This window comes from Erythranthe guttata, chromosome 5 (assembly GCF_056151865.1).
Source record: "Erythranthe guttata isolate IM_541 chromosome 5, IM_541, whole genome shotgun sequence".
In the NCBI taxonomy this organism is placed as follows: Eukaryota; Viridiplantae; Streptophyta; class Magnoliopsida; order Lamiales; family Phrymaceae; genus Erythranthe; species Erythranthe guttata.
Genome location: NC_142537.1, coordinates 2,285,625 through 2,301,579, shown reverse-complemented (window position 1 = coordinate 2,301,579; position 15,955 = coordinate 2,285,625). Strand labels below are relative to the sequence as shown.

The following is a 15,955-nucleotide window of genomic DNA, read 5'->3' as shown; positions in this document are numbered from 1 at the left end:
CATGTTTAAGCTTAAAGCACAGCCCCAAAAACAATCAAGAATGTAATTTGATCAAACACTGAATACCGTATCGAATACCAAAATTTCAAGAAATACTTAAATGAGTATCTAACGGAACTTGAACTTTCGATTCAGTATTTAACGCGTACCGAATTTTCGATTCGATTATGTTTGGTCGGTCTACCAACCGAGTGGGTGAAAGGACTCAAAGTATCAATAATGTAGCTGAAAATTGCAAATCAGTCCCTTTCCTAAACTTTTTTTTCTCAAACACCCCCACAAAATCTCAAACCAAAATATAAGTACAACTGTACTACTGCATTCATATGCCCCAAATAACCAAATCTTTTTTTGCCTTCAAAAAAAATGGAGTGCCGCACTCCACAACAAAACCCACACAGCGAAACCCTTCTCTCAAACCCCACAAATCACGTCGAGCAAAATTCTCAGAGGAAAGCCATGGAAAAGTTTCAGCGAGTTATTTTCAAACTCGCGGAAACTCACCCAAACGCGCCGCCCTTACCTCCGGCGTTCAGAACCCTTCTCGTAGACCGTTTGAATCAGTTCGGTTCTCAGTACAAAACCCCTGACCATCCACCTTATTATGCGGTAATCATCTCTTTTTTTTTTTTGATGTATTTATCCAGCGCTTTGTGTTTTGTTTTCAAATGATGCATGCGTGCAACCTGTTTGATTTAATGGGCATGTCAGATGAATGCACACTTCAATTGTTTTATAAGAAAATTATGCTGGGTATGAGTTGTTAATTTGTTCAGTTAGTGTTTGATTATGGGATGTGCTTAGTATGCTGTATTTGTTTATGCATGTTCATATTTATCGGATATGTGTCTATATATTTCTCGGAAATTGACCGTTGGATGTCGAGGTCGAGAGACTTATGCAATAGAATCAAAATGGCGGGTTAACTCTCGAGCGTACTCGATTATTTACTTCATTCTCAAGTGGTCCTTGCTCTAGCTTCGTTGAAGGTTATTGTGTTACTGGTAGTTCCGTACATGTACTCCGATCTGGTTGTTTGATTGATTTTGAAGTTTTTTTTAATTTCCTTTTCTTGCATCATCTAATGCCGCTAATTCATCACGATGTTAGTATTAAATTAACTGGATGAGTGCAACAGAACATATTAAAATTCTGCTTCGTTGGAACAAGTTTTGACAAAATTGGGACTAATTCATTTTTTTGCCAATTTAAAAAGTGATATCCGTTTGATTCTTTTGTTGTGGAATCTGTTGCTGCTCTCCATTGAAGAAATTGGGAACTTTTATCTGTATTGAAAAACATAGAGCGATTTTCTTGTTTATCTCGATACTCTAATTCCTAGCCAGTCGATGTCAATATTTTGTTTGAGAACACTTGGCAATTATAAATTTCCAAAAGAGAAAAGAGAATAGTGATGAGAAATTTAGAATCAACATGGAATCTGACTGAGGGGTCACCGAAATATCAACTTCATTCAGTGTTTTCTGATATTAAAGATTAATATTAGCATCTCGTAACCTTTAAATTACATTTATTTTTTTTGTGTTCTTCCATAAATGGTTGAGTTTGGAGCATTAAATTCAACTTGACCCCATTGATCGATATTGATCTTTTTGCAAGAAATTTCCTGTTACATATCGATGCATTTAATCTTTATAAGCATTTTTTAACGCAAAATCTTGTTTTCGTAAGGGTTGATATGATGGGCAAAATGTTGTACGTATATTCCAGAAACTAATTTTCCCTTTTATGTTCATATTACAGAAACTACTGCTAACAATTTAATATTTCCTTAAGCTTGAACGCAAAATGCTAATTCACTCCTATTAACTTTCTTATAAGTTATAGCATTATGTACTGTATTTCATTTGAATTTAGTCACCGGAGATATATCGTATCGAATGCTTAACCTCATCCTTGTTTAGATACTTCTGTTTTTGCCTCTATTCTCGAGGATATGTGACAGTATAGATTCAAACATGGATGTATACATGAGTGATTGATTTGAAAATACACTGTTTATGGCTATGCACAAGCTAAGGAACTTGTTACCTCTACAATTTGAAGATATATTTGCTTGACTTTGAATTTAATAAAACCCTTTGATCTGTTCCATCCATTTCTATATTTGGGATTGTATTAAATCTTCATGTTAAAAGGTTGGGAGCAACTTTTCTTGTATGCTTGAGTAGGTTTTGTCCAGATTTACATTTTTCCTTACAACGTTTGTTTATAAACCGAATTGGCTCGTAATTTCTGTGCATAAGCTTGTTAATTTAGTAGTGTATTGATTTTTTTTGGAATGCATTGTCTTTCGTATTACTTTTCAGATGATAGAAAAGGCTCTTCGGGAGTTGAGTGAGAAACAGGGCTCCAGTGAGGACTCTATTTCGCAGTTTCTTGAGAAAGAATACGAGAATTTGCCATGGGCCCACTCTATGTTACTGAAACATCATCTACAAAGGCTTTGTGAATCTGGTGAAATTGCCGTGACTCGTCAAAATAGATACATGCTTGCTGGTGAAAAAAATCACGGTCTGAATTCGAGGGCAAAAGTGAAGAAGAAGCGGTGGAGGACTAAATGGAGGTGGGATTGGGAGAGAGAGAAACAAAGGCAGCGTAAGAAGCAATTGATCAAGAAAAGAAACCAACAGAAGAGTGCAAAAGTCGAACGAACCAAAACAAATCAAGAATCTGATGAGAAAGTACAAGAACTGACTGAAAATGTAGTACAACACAGTGAAGACAAGCAAGTCAAAGAGGATGAAACAAAGAAATCACTATCTTCTGTTGATGAAGAAGGCGGTATTTGTGGCAATCCTAGCTTTTTACCCACTGAAATTCCAGGCGTAGCTGCATCAGATGAGATGAAGCACTCGGAGGAGGTGAGTTTGCAGCAGCAAGAAACGGGCCCCATTGAGATTATGAAACCCGTTACTCAGGTTGAACATCAACAAGAAACGGGCCCATTTGAGATTATGAAACCGGATACTCTGGCTGCAGATGAGCAAGAAATGGGCCAATTTGAGATTATGAAACCCGATACTCTGGCTGCACATCAGCAAGAAACGGGCCCCATTGAGATTATGACACCCGATACTCGGGCTGCACATCAGCAAGAAACGGGCCCTCTTGAGATTATGAAACCTGATACTCAGATTCAACAGCAGCAAGAAACCGGCCCATCTCAAATTATGAAACCCGATACTCAGGTTGCACATCAGCCAGAAACGGGCCCATCTCAAATTATGAAACCCGATACTCAGACTGCACAACAGCAAGAAACGGGCCAATCCGAGATTATGGAACCCGCACCACATCAAGAAGAAATTATGAAACCTGATACTCGAGCTGCACATCAGCAAGAAACGGACCCCATTGAGAATATGAAACCCGAACCCCAGGCTGTACCTACACAAGAGAAGCAGGAATCTGAACAATCGGAACACAATAAACCCAAATTTTCAAGCCCACAAAAGCCTCCTGGTTTTGAATCGATTGGAGTTGAGAATTTACCCCATTCAGGGTCAAGAAATATGGAACTAGCATCCTCTGCTGAAGAAATATTATCGGGATCGACTCGTACAAGAAGACAATTAAGGCGTTGGAGTATGAGTTCTTCTGAACCTAAACCAGTGACTATGACTTCCCTCAAGCCAGAGAAATGCTGTCCTCTACAAACGGAGCCTCTAATCGAGCCAAATGCAAAAATAGATTCTTCGAAATTAAATCTTACTTCGAATGAGCCAAAGTTACACCTATCGAACGAAGATGAACCTCAAAGGAAGAAACTACGGAGGAGTCTAAGAATTCGCCTCGTCAAACCCGATGAGGTGTTATTAAGTAGTAATTCCGAGGAGGAGGAAATGGAGGAGCAACCAAAAAATCGGCATCTTCGAAGACTGACAACACGTATTACTGCTAAAAACGAGATGAAGTCATCCGAGACCGACACCTCAGCTACTCCGAGTAAGTCCAAGTGTCAGCGGCCGAAGCGCGGAAGGCCGGGTAGGTAGGTCCCACGCTAGCTAACTAACACCGATAACTTAAGATAAGCAGGTATGTGAATTTAGTATGAATTTTGAGGTATGTTTTTTCCCCCTCATTTGATATGTAGGTTAAATTCATTAGATTATTTTTTTTTATTAAATTTAATTGCTAGGTTAAGATTATCCTGAAGAACACTGAATGATGGACCTGCTTTGAAATTTTATGTTGCAGGTAAATGCTGAATTATTTAAATTTGCAGGGGAAATTAATTTTCTTAGATGGTTCTGTTGATTCCCAACTAATTAAATTCCAATAATTACTGATATAATGATGATAATTATTAATATTTATTATTATTATTATATATTCATAGTGAAACAAGGTTCATGAAGAAACAGGAAATTTGAGAAAACTAATAAAAAGGAAAAATGAAAAATGAAAAATGAAAATGGAAGATTAATAACACGCACGAATTACATGATGGACCACTGTCAAACTCAGTACCAGTAACTGAAGAAGACAAGTGGGCCCCACTTGCACCCCAACAGATGAACAAAGTGGGTCCCACATTGGCATGTTTCTGTGTGTCGTACTCCAACATAATCATCATTGATTGCCTGCTTTAATGGCGCATAATACTTAATTATGTCCCCTCGTGCGCGCATGTGCTTTCCCCATTTTTCTTTTTTCTTTTTTATAATAGTAATTTAATTTACATAGTTAGATAATTCATTAATTAATACCAAATGTGGACAAAACATTTTGCACGATCTTTATTGGGGAAATAGATTTGCACCCCTATTTTGGGGATGAATATCTTTCTAATAATTATTTCACCCAAGAATTGATAATTCATTCGTTTATATGTTGGATTTTCCATAGGAAATTAAAATATACATATATATATATATATATATTTTTTTTAAGTAACGAAGGAAATTAAAAGATACATATTTTATATAGGTGCACTGGATAAACTTACAATTTTGTATAATAGCTTGCAAATCATATGAGAGATGTAAATTGAAAACTATACTAGGCTAATCATGTGTGACAAACTCGACCTAAAGATCGTTGACAAGAGAATTTATCTCCGGGTGGCTTGCTTTGATTTTGTCGAACTTGAGTCATTTGAAACAAGGCTCCAACCAATGAATTACAGTTCATGACACGTGGCTTGCATCAGAAGGGTCAACTCTGACTTGACGACCATAGTCCCACCTGCTTCTCATCAATAAGTAATAATATAATAACTCTCCTAGGAGGGAGAACAATTATAAAAAGAAAAAAAAAAAAAAAAAGGAAAGAAAAAGAATTTTCAAATTCTTGAAAATTTATTGGTCACACTATCTATACGTAATTATCTCTATTGAGACTATTCTATTTGAAGTTTTCAACAAACCCCTTTATTTGGTTTTTGACTCTTTTGCAAATTTCACCTTCTACACCATTTTCCTTCTCTCTTTTCACACACACACACACACAATATATATATATATATATATATATATATATATATATATATATATATATATATATAGCTACCCCACAACTATTTCCTTGTCTGGACAAACATAGAGTGAACGATTTAATTAATTTCTTGGTCTTCTTCTTTCAAATTATTTTTATTTTCCTAGCAAATAATTTGATGGAGAATTTTCCAAATAATTCATCATCTTGTTTGGATTTAACAATCGCCATGCCGGGATTTTCTTCTTCTCCATCTTCTCTTCCCTCTTCGGGTATATCTAGTGATTCATTTTTTTTTTTTTTGAATTTATGCAAAAATTACTAAAGGTTGTATATTAGTAGTTCTAAGTTCTAACAATATTGTTTTATTTTTGAATTTTGTATAAATATTTTATAATAATGAATATATATATATATATATATATATATATATATATATATATATGTGTAGGGGAAAGTGGTGGGAGTAGAATGAAAGTAATGGACGTAAATCTAATTCCCTTATCACAAAGAGAATGCATGGAGGAGGAAGAAGAAGAAGACGAAAGCCCGAACAAGGGCCCGGCCCCGAGAAAGAAGCTTCGACTAACGAAAGAACAGTCTCGTCTTCTTGAAGAAAGCTTCAGACAACAAAACCACACCTTAAACCCTGTACGTACGTACGTACGATATTAATTAATATAAACACTAGTAATCATTAATAAATCATGTAATATTTACAAAGAGAAATATAATTAAAATTAGTGGTTATTAATATTATATGAAAATTTAATTGTAAGATGCAGAAACAGAAGGAGATATTAGCACAGAAGTTACATCTGAAGGCGAGGCAAGTGGAGGTGTGGTTTCAAAACCGGAGGGCAAGGTATTTTAATTATTCATCTAATTTTTTTTTTTTTTAATTAGGGTTATGAGCTAGTACTTGAAGTTATGATTGACCTAATTGTTATAATTAATCAAGAATAATTAATGGAAGAATTAAAGATTATATTATTAGTTAAACCGTGAACAATAGCATATTCCCAGACATATTGGTAAATTCAAATTTATTTACTTTTTTTTTTTTTTTTTTATCAAGTTCAATATGTTGATAATTGGACTAATAATAATTACATTAGTATATTATTTTCCAAGTTATATATTATTTGTCAAGTGATCAATATATAATTCTGCATGGCAGATAATATATATTATTTAATGATGTCCCCTAACAATTAAAGTAGATTCATTTAATTCCATTTATGCCAATTAAATTATTATTATGTATAATATATATCTAAATATAATATTAATAAATATGTAGGAGCAAGCTGAAGCAAACAGAAATGGAGTGTGAGTACTTGAAAAGGTGGTTTGGTTCACTAACAGAACAAAACAAGAAGCTACAGAATGAGGTGGAGGAGCTCAGGTCCATGAAAGCCGGCCACCACCCCGACTGCCGCCACCTGCCGCCGCCACCTTCCACCCTCACAATGTGCCCTCATTGCCAGCGTGTCACCACCACCACCACCACCGCCAACAACAACCACGTCGACACCGCCACCAAAATGCTTGTTCTTCAATCCAGACAACCCTCCGCCGCCGCTTGTTTTAATTAGTATTAGCTATTAATTAATTATATGATGTGGCAATCGTAATATATATAGTTATTATATTTTCCTTGCAAATAAATTAAATAGTACTAAAAATAACAATGAAATTATTAGGTATTATATTGCATGCTGAAAAATTAAATCAAACTATGTATAAGACACAAAAAAAAAAAAAAAAAAAAAAAATATATATATATATATATGTAGAAGAAAATAAGTTACTTCAGCTCAATTCGTGTTCGGCTCAATTAAAACTCGTTAGAGAGTGACTCGATTGGTTATCAAACCAGACTCGAATTCGATTAAATTGGGCCATGAAATTACTTATTGGGCCAAAACTCATCTTGAATTCTTAATTCGATATGATTAATACCAAAATTTCTTTTTGCATGGGTTAGGCCCATTTTAGCAATTTGGGTCTAATACATTCTTAAAAAGGCCCATAATAAATTCAAGTAATTAACTAATTTCAATCGAAAAAATAAATAAATAATTTGACTTGATATTAATTACAACAATCGAAAGAATTAATTTTCACTAAATATTTGAAAAATTAATTAATTAGGTGTTTGAGGTTTGAAGTAAAAGCATATGTGACATGTAACGTGACGTGGTTACCAATTAGAGAGTGCATTGGGCCGACATGGCATTTACCAAATTATTGTACAAGAAAAAAAATACATTTGGAAACATCCATATTGGATAATTCACTTTTATCATTTTCCTTTTTGTATTTCGAATATATATTTTACTTTATGTGGACAACTACCAAATTATTTGAGTTTTAGTTGTCAAATGTTTTCTATAACATATGTAATGAAAACATTTCAATGTAAAATATAATAATTCATATAATTTTAAAAACTTTTAATTTGAGCTAAGTCACTTCATCTTCCTTTTAACTAACGTACGTTAAATTAACTAAATTAAATCAATTTTCTCTCTCCCTTCTTTCTCAACCCAATTGATTCAAATTAATTGTGTCTGCGTCAATTGATACTTAATTTATTGGCGCAGTTGAGATGGAGAAAGTAGATCGACCAGCGCTTGAAATTAAAATACTAATATAGCCAAAACGACATCAAATGAAAATAGAGGATGCTAAATCGTAATTAGAAAGAAAAATATTTGACTCACCAAACATATTAATGTTCAACGAAAAATATATGTGAAATTTTGATCCACATGAGATATTATTCCCTCCATCAACTTTATAAATTTTCATATTTACAATTATAATTGTAAGGATCTCTAGCTATGGTCCAAACATAACATTATTTTAGGTAAAGACTATGAAAAAAAGGAGGATAATGGTGGTGGGTAGGGAAACCACACACAAAAAAAATATTTAAAAATTTTAAATAAAAGAAATAAATAAATAAAAGAAAGATAAAAGAAAAGGGTCTAAACTTTTCTACTACCATATGATAGTGTCACTCAATCATTCATGTATGTGATAATGTGAAGGGATTTTTTTTTTTTTTTTTAAAAATTTGGTGCATATGCATGATGCTTAGTTTAGATGACGATACATGTGTATTACTAATTTAATCCTCTAAAACTAAATTTTATTAATTATTTAATTATTTTTATACTAATATATTGGAGGAACATAACCTAAGTCAACAAATTATAAGTAGGAAGGAGAAAGTCATGAGAGAGAAAGTACAAATGTCAAAAATAGATTTGTTCTTGTTTTGAAATTACTTTCGCTCTGATTATGATACTTATATCTTTTCTTTTATCTTTACAATAATTATCAGTTAAATGAAAAATATATTACATAGTTAAATACAAGTAAACATAAATAAAAACGAGCAATTATATGTTTTGTATTTGATTAGACAATCAATTTATAATCAAAAGCGTATACCAATCAATCTCAAGTAATTTTACGTTTTGTACATATTTTTCTAGTGAAGCTCGAGTTCGAGTCGAACTTGCTAGTTTAAACGAACAGAAATATATACTCATACTTGATTCGTTACATTAACAAATTAACACGTCCTATCAAACTTTGAGCGAACAATCTCGAATCAAGTAACTAGCTCGCGAGTATTAACTATGAATGAAATCATATATTTTGTTATATTATATATTAAGCAGGTTAATATATTAGAATATGTATATATCTTTTCAGCAAGAAGGCATGATAATTTTTCCCGGTCTATTCTATGCTAAACTGAGTGAAATTTACTGGATATATTTCTACAATTCATATACATACAAACACATATACACCCATATTGATATAGGTAAATCGACGGTAAAATAATCACGATCAACGGTAAAAAATCACCCGATGTACTAATCACCGGATGTAACATAAAAATAGCCTCTTTTTCCCTATATATATACACACATACACACACATACATGTATACATAATCTTCTATATTTACACTTATCTCTCTATCTCTCTCTCTCATCGCCTTCCGCCTTTTTCTCTCTCTAAAAGTAGTCAGTTTCTCTCTCCTCTCTTTTGCTTTGTTCGAAGTACAGAGGTAGTAGTGCTGCAGCAGGGGGGCTGCTCAGTACCAGCAGCTAAGCAGAAACAAAGAACACATATATATACCTTTAGTCAGTACCAGTTCCATAACTACTTTTTTTCCTTTTCCCATTTTGCCCTTCTTCTTCTTCGTCTTCTTCATTCGAGAAATTACAAAATGATAAGCTGGCACGATCTGTACGTTGTGCTAACTGCGGTGGTCCCCCTCTACGTGGCCATGTTTCTGGCGTACGGCTCCGTCCGGTGGTGGAAGATATTCACCCCCGATCAGTGCTCCGGCATCAATCGATTCGTCGCCATTTTCGCCGTTCCCCTTCTCTCTTTCCACTTCATCTCCAAAAACGACATCTACGCTATGAACTTCCGATTCATCGCCGCCGACACCTTGCAGAAGATCATCATGCTCGTGGTGCTTGGATTCTGGGCCAATTTCACCAAAAACGGCAGCCTCGAGTGGTCGATTACAATTTTCTCCCTCTCGACTCTGCCGAACACGCTCGTGATGGGGATCCCCCTGCTCATCGCCATGTACGGCGAGTACGCCGGCAGCCTCATGGTCCAGGTGGTGGTGCTGCAGTGCATCATCTGGTACACGCTCCTCCTCTTCCTGTTCGAGTACCGCGGCGCCAAAATGCTGATTATGGAGCAGTTCCCCGAGACGGCCGCCTCGATTGTCTCCTTCAAGGTCGAATCCGACGTCGTTTCGCTCGACGGCCAGGATTTTCTCGAGGCGGACGCCGCCCTCGGCCGCGACGGGAAGCTCCACGTCACCGTGAGGAAATCCAACGCCTCGAGGCGGTCCTTAGGGCACGGATCCTTCGCCGGAATAACTCCCCGGCCGTCGAACTTGACCGGAGCCGAGATTTACAGCTTGAGCTCTTCCCGAAACCCTACCCCGAGGGCGTCTAATTTTAACCACTCCGATTTCTACTCCATGATGGGGTTCGGAGGAAGACTGTCGAATTTCGGGAATTCCGATACCGGCAGACTCTCCAATTTCAACGTGGCTGATATGTGTTCGGTGCAGTCGTCGAGAGGGCCAACTCCGCGGCCGTCGAATTTCGAAGAGAATTGCGCTCCGGGAGGTCTGATGAACTCGCCGAGATTCGGTTACTACCCGCCGCCGCAGCCTGCGCCGCCCACTTCTTACCCCGCTCCAAACCCTGAAATCGCTTCAGCTATGCCGAAAACTGCGAAAACCCACCACCACAATCATCACCAGCAGCAACAGGGCGGCAAGGCAAATCACGACTCCAAGGAGCTTCACATGTTCGTGTGGAGCTCGAGCGCGTCGCCGGTTTCCGAAGTCGGCGGCGGCGGCGGTCTGCACGTGTTCGGTGGCCAGGATTTCGGCGGTGCTCCCGAAAATTCCGGGAAGTCTGATCAGGGAGCGAAGGAAATCAGGATGGTTGTTAATGATCATCATCTTCCTCAAAACGGGGACACCAAAGGTAATAAAATATATTTCTTCTACATTTTTTTTAATTATTGTGGTCACAAGGTGTTTGATTATTTGCTTGTGTGGGAATTTTCTCAATATCTTTTTCCCCCTATTTTTAATGAAGGTGTTCCGCAAACCGGGAACTTTGCCGGAGAAGACTTCAGCTTCGGGGGTGGAGATGACGAGAAAGAAAAGGAAGGCCCCGTCGGACTGTTGAGCTCCACCGCCACCGAGGCCGCCGGAGCTAGAAAACACATGCCGCCAACAAGTGTGATGACACGCCTAATCTTGATCATGGTTTGGCGAAAACTTATCCGAAACCCAAACACTTACTCCAGCCTTATCGGCCTCATTTGGTCTCTAGTCTCCTTTAGGTAAGTAAAGCCTAATCAAGAACTTAATTAATTACCACAATTAGTTAATTAATCATTTTTAGTCAATTAACTGCTTATTATGAAGTTGATTCATTAAGGATTTGTTTTTCAGGTGGCATGTGCATATGCCTAGCATCATAGAGCAGTCAATCTCTATACTTTCTGATGCTGGTCTTGGAATGGCCATGTTCAGCTTAGGTCAGCTGTCTTGACCATCAATTCTTGGGGGGCGGGGGGCGGGGGCCAAGGGGTCGAAAAATATATTTTTTATTGAAAAAATAATTTTCCTATGTGGTCCTAAAACTGAAGGGGTGGTGGTGGTTGGGATTAATTAAAATTAAACGATACGGTTCGACTGATTAAATTTAATTGATTATTGACAACAGGTCTGTTTATGGCACTTCAACCAAAGATAATCGCATGTGGGAACACGGTCGCCTCCTTTTCCATGGCCGTGAGGTTTCTCACCGGCCCTGCAGTTATGGCGGCAGCTTCCATTGCCGTCGGTCTTCGTGGGACCCTCCTCCACGTCGCTATTGTCCAGGTGATTATTTTTTTTAATTCCTTCTTAATTAACTAATCAAACCAACTGTTTTTATATAACTTGATTAGATTCTTACATGATCTTGAAATGTTGACCCTTGACCAGAGCCCAGAAATTATACAATATTATATATGGATCAAACAAAAGCAAATCACATGTGTGATAATTGAGTGGATAATGTAACTTAGATTGATTTTCATTTGCTGGCATTCAGTAGCCTAATATAAAACAGGTTTTGAGCTGTAAATTGAAATGTTCTCTGACATTTATATATATTGTTAAATGAAATAGGCCGCACTTCCACAAGGGATTGTCCCATTTGTGTTTGCTAAAGAGTACAATGTTCATCCAGCAATTCTTAGCACCGGGTAATTAATTAACTCAATTTCTTCTTTATTTTTTATTTTCTTTAATTTATTTAAGTAAAAAGATTTAATTTTTATTTTGGTAATGACATATAATTTCAGGGTCATATTTGGAATGTTGATTGCGCTACCGATAACTCTGGTCTATTATATTCTTCTTGGATTGTAACAAGATTCCTCGTCAAAGTTTCGAGAAGACGTCGCTTAAGTTGGAGGGTGGAATTTAATTTTGCATCAAATTCTTTTGTAGAAATTTGGTGTTGCCTCTAAATTGCAGAACACAAAAAAAGATATCCATGGAGGAAGATAAGATTGTGGAGAGGGGAAGAACATCACAGAGGAAAACAGGGGTAGCTTAAATTATTACATAAGTCAATTTTCTTCACAATCATTACGCATGTAGAAGAACCAATTAATTAGGCTTTAATCTTTTTTATTTTATTTTATTTTATTTTATTTTTAATTCTCTTAATCTCGATCGTCTTGAATTTAAGGGGAAAACGTAATAGTTTTTTTTCATTTCCCTTTTTTGCTTTCTCCGGTTCTTAGCTCGTCGTGTTGATCGTTGGTTTTGTTCGATTTATTTTTGGTTCATTTGCTTGTCGTTTAATTACTCGATGATGTAAATTACTCTATAGGATGTTTAATGATAATGACTTTGTTTTTCTAGTAATTGTTATGTTAGTTCATTTTCACTATAACTAGAGGTTACTTTCGGACCTTGTCTGTCTGTACGATATTTTATTGTTGAATTTCTGTATACGGGTCGAGGGTCGTCTGCCTAACCTTCGTTAAATTATTGAAAAGAGAGGAAGATAAACAAATCAAAAGGGGATCTTGATTGCTTTTGCTTTATAGTTTTAGGGCAATTGATGCACTTATTGATGAAGGTGTGGTGGTGGTGGATCAACAATTCAAAACCTTTCTTTTTCTAAGTGTGAAAATTTTACTTGCACGTGCGTACATCCTTTTCATTCAGTGAACTTTGTCACAAAGGCATCTTTTTTCCACTATTATTCTTCATCATCATTTTTACAGGATTAGTACACTTAGTGCCCTAAAAGGGGCATATCTTTTTTCCTTTTTTTTTTTTTTTCTTTTTTTTATTTTAATTATACTCGAAAATTAAAAGTTTAAATCTGAGGTTTATTAGAGCAATAAACCTCTTTCTTGTGTGGTTTTAGCCCAGGTATTTCATATACCTTGGCTTAAATAATGTTGATCAGTGAATAAAAAATGTGATTCGCGAAACAATTATCGATTCGTTTACTTCACGACCTATGATAAGGGTAGTCAATCTATGATTAAATAGTTTTATAAAAACTCAATTATATCGTTATCTCTTAATCAGTCAAGATTTACATTTTACGGTTATTTTTACCACAATTGCTGATTGACTTGAAAATTTATCAAACTAACTAACAACTAATAAAATTCAACTGAACTAACAAATAAAATCCAATTATTAATTAATTATTTCTATAATTAGGGATGACAATGGGGCGGGTTTTGCAATCTCCATCCCCATCCCCGTCAAAAATCCCCACGGGTATTAAAAAAATCCCCATACCCGCCCCATAAAATCCCCACGGGTATCGGGGCGGGTAAAAATCCCCGTCTATTTTTTTTTTTTTTTTTAATAAATAAATATGCAATTTACTTATAATTTAAAGATTTATTTTAACAAATAAATCAATATTTAATATAATACTAATATTTAATTATATAATGGAAACCTAAAAATTCCCATTTTTAACTAATATTTAATATATTACTACTATTTAATTATTTATATTTAATATAATAATTAAAAAATATATATTATATATATAAATAATGCGGGGCGGGTACGGGGACGGGTACGGGTACGGGGCGGGTCTACGGGGCGGGTATAGGCAAACCCGTACCCGTACCCGGTCAAAAAAAAAATTTCAATCCCCATATCCGCCCCATTTTTTTTCGAGGCGGGTAATACCCGAAAATTTCGGGACGGGGCGGGGCGGGGATCCATCGGGGCGGGTCAAATTGCCATCCCTAGCTATAATCTTATAACAACCAAAAGAGGTAAAATAGTTACTCTATCCAAATAGGAGATTGATAAATTTAGCAAACTTCAAGAAGCAAGTTTTCCATACTTCCAGAACGCCTTAACTTACGTTGAATGCGGTGTCGTATTGGAGGGGAACACACACGTGTACCCACGCTTTGGATTTCACGCGATCTGCCAAAAGGTTTCGTTAAACGCGCCATCCAGCTTCCGAAACCAAGAGATTTGTCAAAGGTTAAATGTCATTGCTAACCCTGATATTCTAAAACCAGCTTTTGATAAATAAACGGCAAATGGCCCAATCCATGTGCAATAAGAGAAGGGTATTTTGGGAATGTAACTCACGGGAAAGCAATATCACGTGGGAGAGTGCGATTGGTCGTTGATCACTATCAGTAAAGAGGGCTCTCACGTGGAATGTTTTTGGAGAAGTTTTTTTTCACTTCACGCGCCACGACATGGTTGTTCTTACACTGCCTTTCATGACCCTATGTTCGTTTGTGTCGTTGACTATATATGTCATGTTTTAAATAGAGGTGAAAAATCAGTCCAATTGGATTGAAACTTGTACTTTTGGAATGAAAATAATCGAAAAAAAAAAAATTAAAAAAAAATCGAACAATTTAATTTCTCGGAATTTTTTATTTTGTTAGCCTGAATTTGGTAGCAATTGTCCACATAGGTCTTGGTATATGCAGCTTATAATCGAATACCGTGAATGATTGCGTGTGCTGATGTACTAGAAGAGTATAATTTATACTTTTCTGACAACAATTGATTTTATGAAACTGATAACACCTAAGATCCTAAAAGAGGTATCAGAGCCAAAATCGTGAGTCCGATTCGGTAATTGAAAGTATGGGTGCACCATAAGGCTAGAGTTTGAACTATTGGTTTTAGGACAATTGATAGCGTCTGAGATCCTACATAATTTTACCGGTAACATTTCATACATAAAATGAATGCAATTTTCGATAGAAAACACAAATTATCTGAATTGTTGGGGATTCAGAATATGAATATATTGATAAGAAATCGATTTTTTTACAAATGGGAATCGATTAAAAAAATATATCTTATATTTCAATTTTTACCCCTACTTCTAATAATTCCTATAATAATTAAAAGAATAATAGATAAATAAATGAATGAACAATCTCTTTTGCAATCTTCAATTGTTTATATACATTTAAGTTGCTTAACTCCCAAACCAGCCAATAATTTTCAGAAAAAAAGAAAGGATTTTTTTTTAAAATTAAATAAGTAAATATTATATTCATGGAATGAAAGCCCATATGTCGTGTATATTTTAAGACCAAACAAAAGTTGGGTTAAGATTCGAATAGCACCAAATTATGCTGTGAGACCTTATTTTATCAGTTATTTAACTTATTATTTATCGACCTTACCAATTTATTGTTTTCATGGTAAAATACTAAAATGATAATATTCTTATATTTTTATTTGCATGTGCACCAAATTACAAAAGTATTTAAATAATTCATTAAAAAAGTGAATGTGCCTACTGTAAAATTAAGCAAAAGCCAACTCTAACTTGGTGCTATTTAAAGGTATATATATAAAATGAATTTAAACACTTATTACAAACTGAACAACCCTAAC

At 35.5% G+C, this 15,955-nt stretch overlaps 3 protein-coding genes across 4 annotated transcripts; all 3 read left to right on the top strand.

Annotated features, from left to right (window-relative positions):
• Window positions 1-305: 305 nt before the first annotated feature.
• Window positions 306-4,272, top strand: LOC105966189 (uncharacterized). The gene is made up of 2 exons (XM_012990755.2): window positions 306-609; window positions 2,331-4,272. Exons 1-2 carry the CDS (start codon window positions 367-369, stop codon window positions 4,014-4,016), a joined length of 1,929 nt encoding a protein of 642 aa, XP_012846209.2. The 5' UTR covers window positions 306-366; the 3' UTR covers window positions 4,017-4,272.
• A 1,286-nt stretch (window positions 4,273-5,558) lies between these two features.
• On the top strand, window positions 5,559-7,238 carry HB17 (homeobox-leucine zipper protein 17). Its single transcript, XM_012990591.2, has 4 exons — window positions 5,559-5,732; window positions 5,912-6,111; window positions 6,246-6,325; window positions 6,764-7,238. Exons 1-4 carry the CDS (start codon window positions 5,639-5,641, stop codon window positions 7,056-7,058), a joined length of 669 nt encoding a protein of 222 aa, XP_012846045.2. The 5' UTR covers window positions 5,559-5,638; the 3' UTR covers window positions 7,059-7,238.
• A 2,182-nt stretch (window positions 7,239-9,420) lies between these two features.
• Window positions 9,421-12,958, top strand: LOC105966118 (auxin efflux carrier component 7). Of its 2 annotated transcripts, XM_012990669.2 has the most exons (6): window positions 9,421-11,012; window positions 11,127-11,376; window positions 11,489-11,574; window positions 11,763-11,920; window positions 12,212-12,288; window positions 12,388-12,958. In XM_012990669.2, the coding sequence occupies exons 1-6, from the start codon at window positions 9,719-9,721 to the stop codon at window positions 12,452-12,454; spliced, it is 1,932 nt and encodes a 643-aa protein (XP_012846123.2). In that variant the 5' UTR covers window positions 9,421-9,718; the 3' UTR covers window positions 12,455-12,958. The 2 variants fall into 2 exon arrangements, with proteins under 2 accessions (XP_012846123.2, XP_088674638.1); XM_088818512.1 differs by having other exon boundaries at window positions 9,428-11,376.
• The last annotated feature ends 2,997 nt before the right edge of the window (window positions 12,959-15,955 follow it).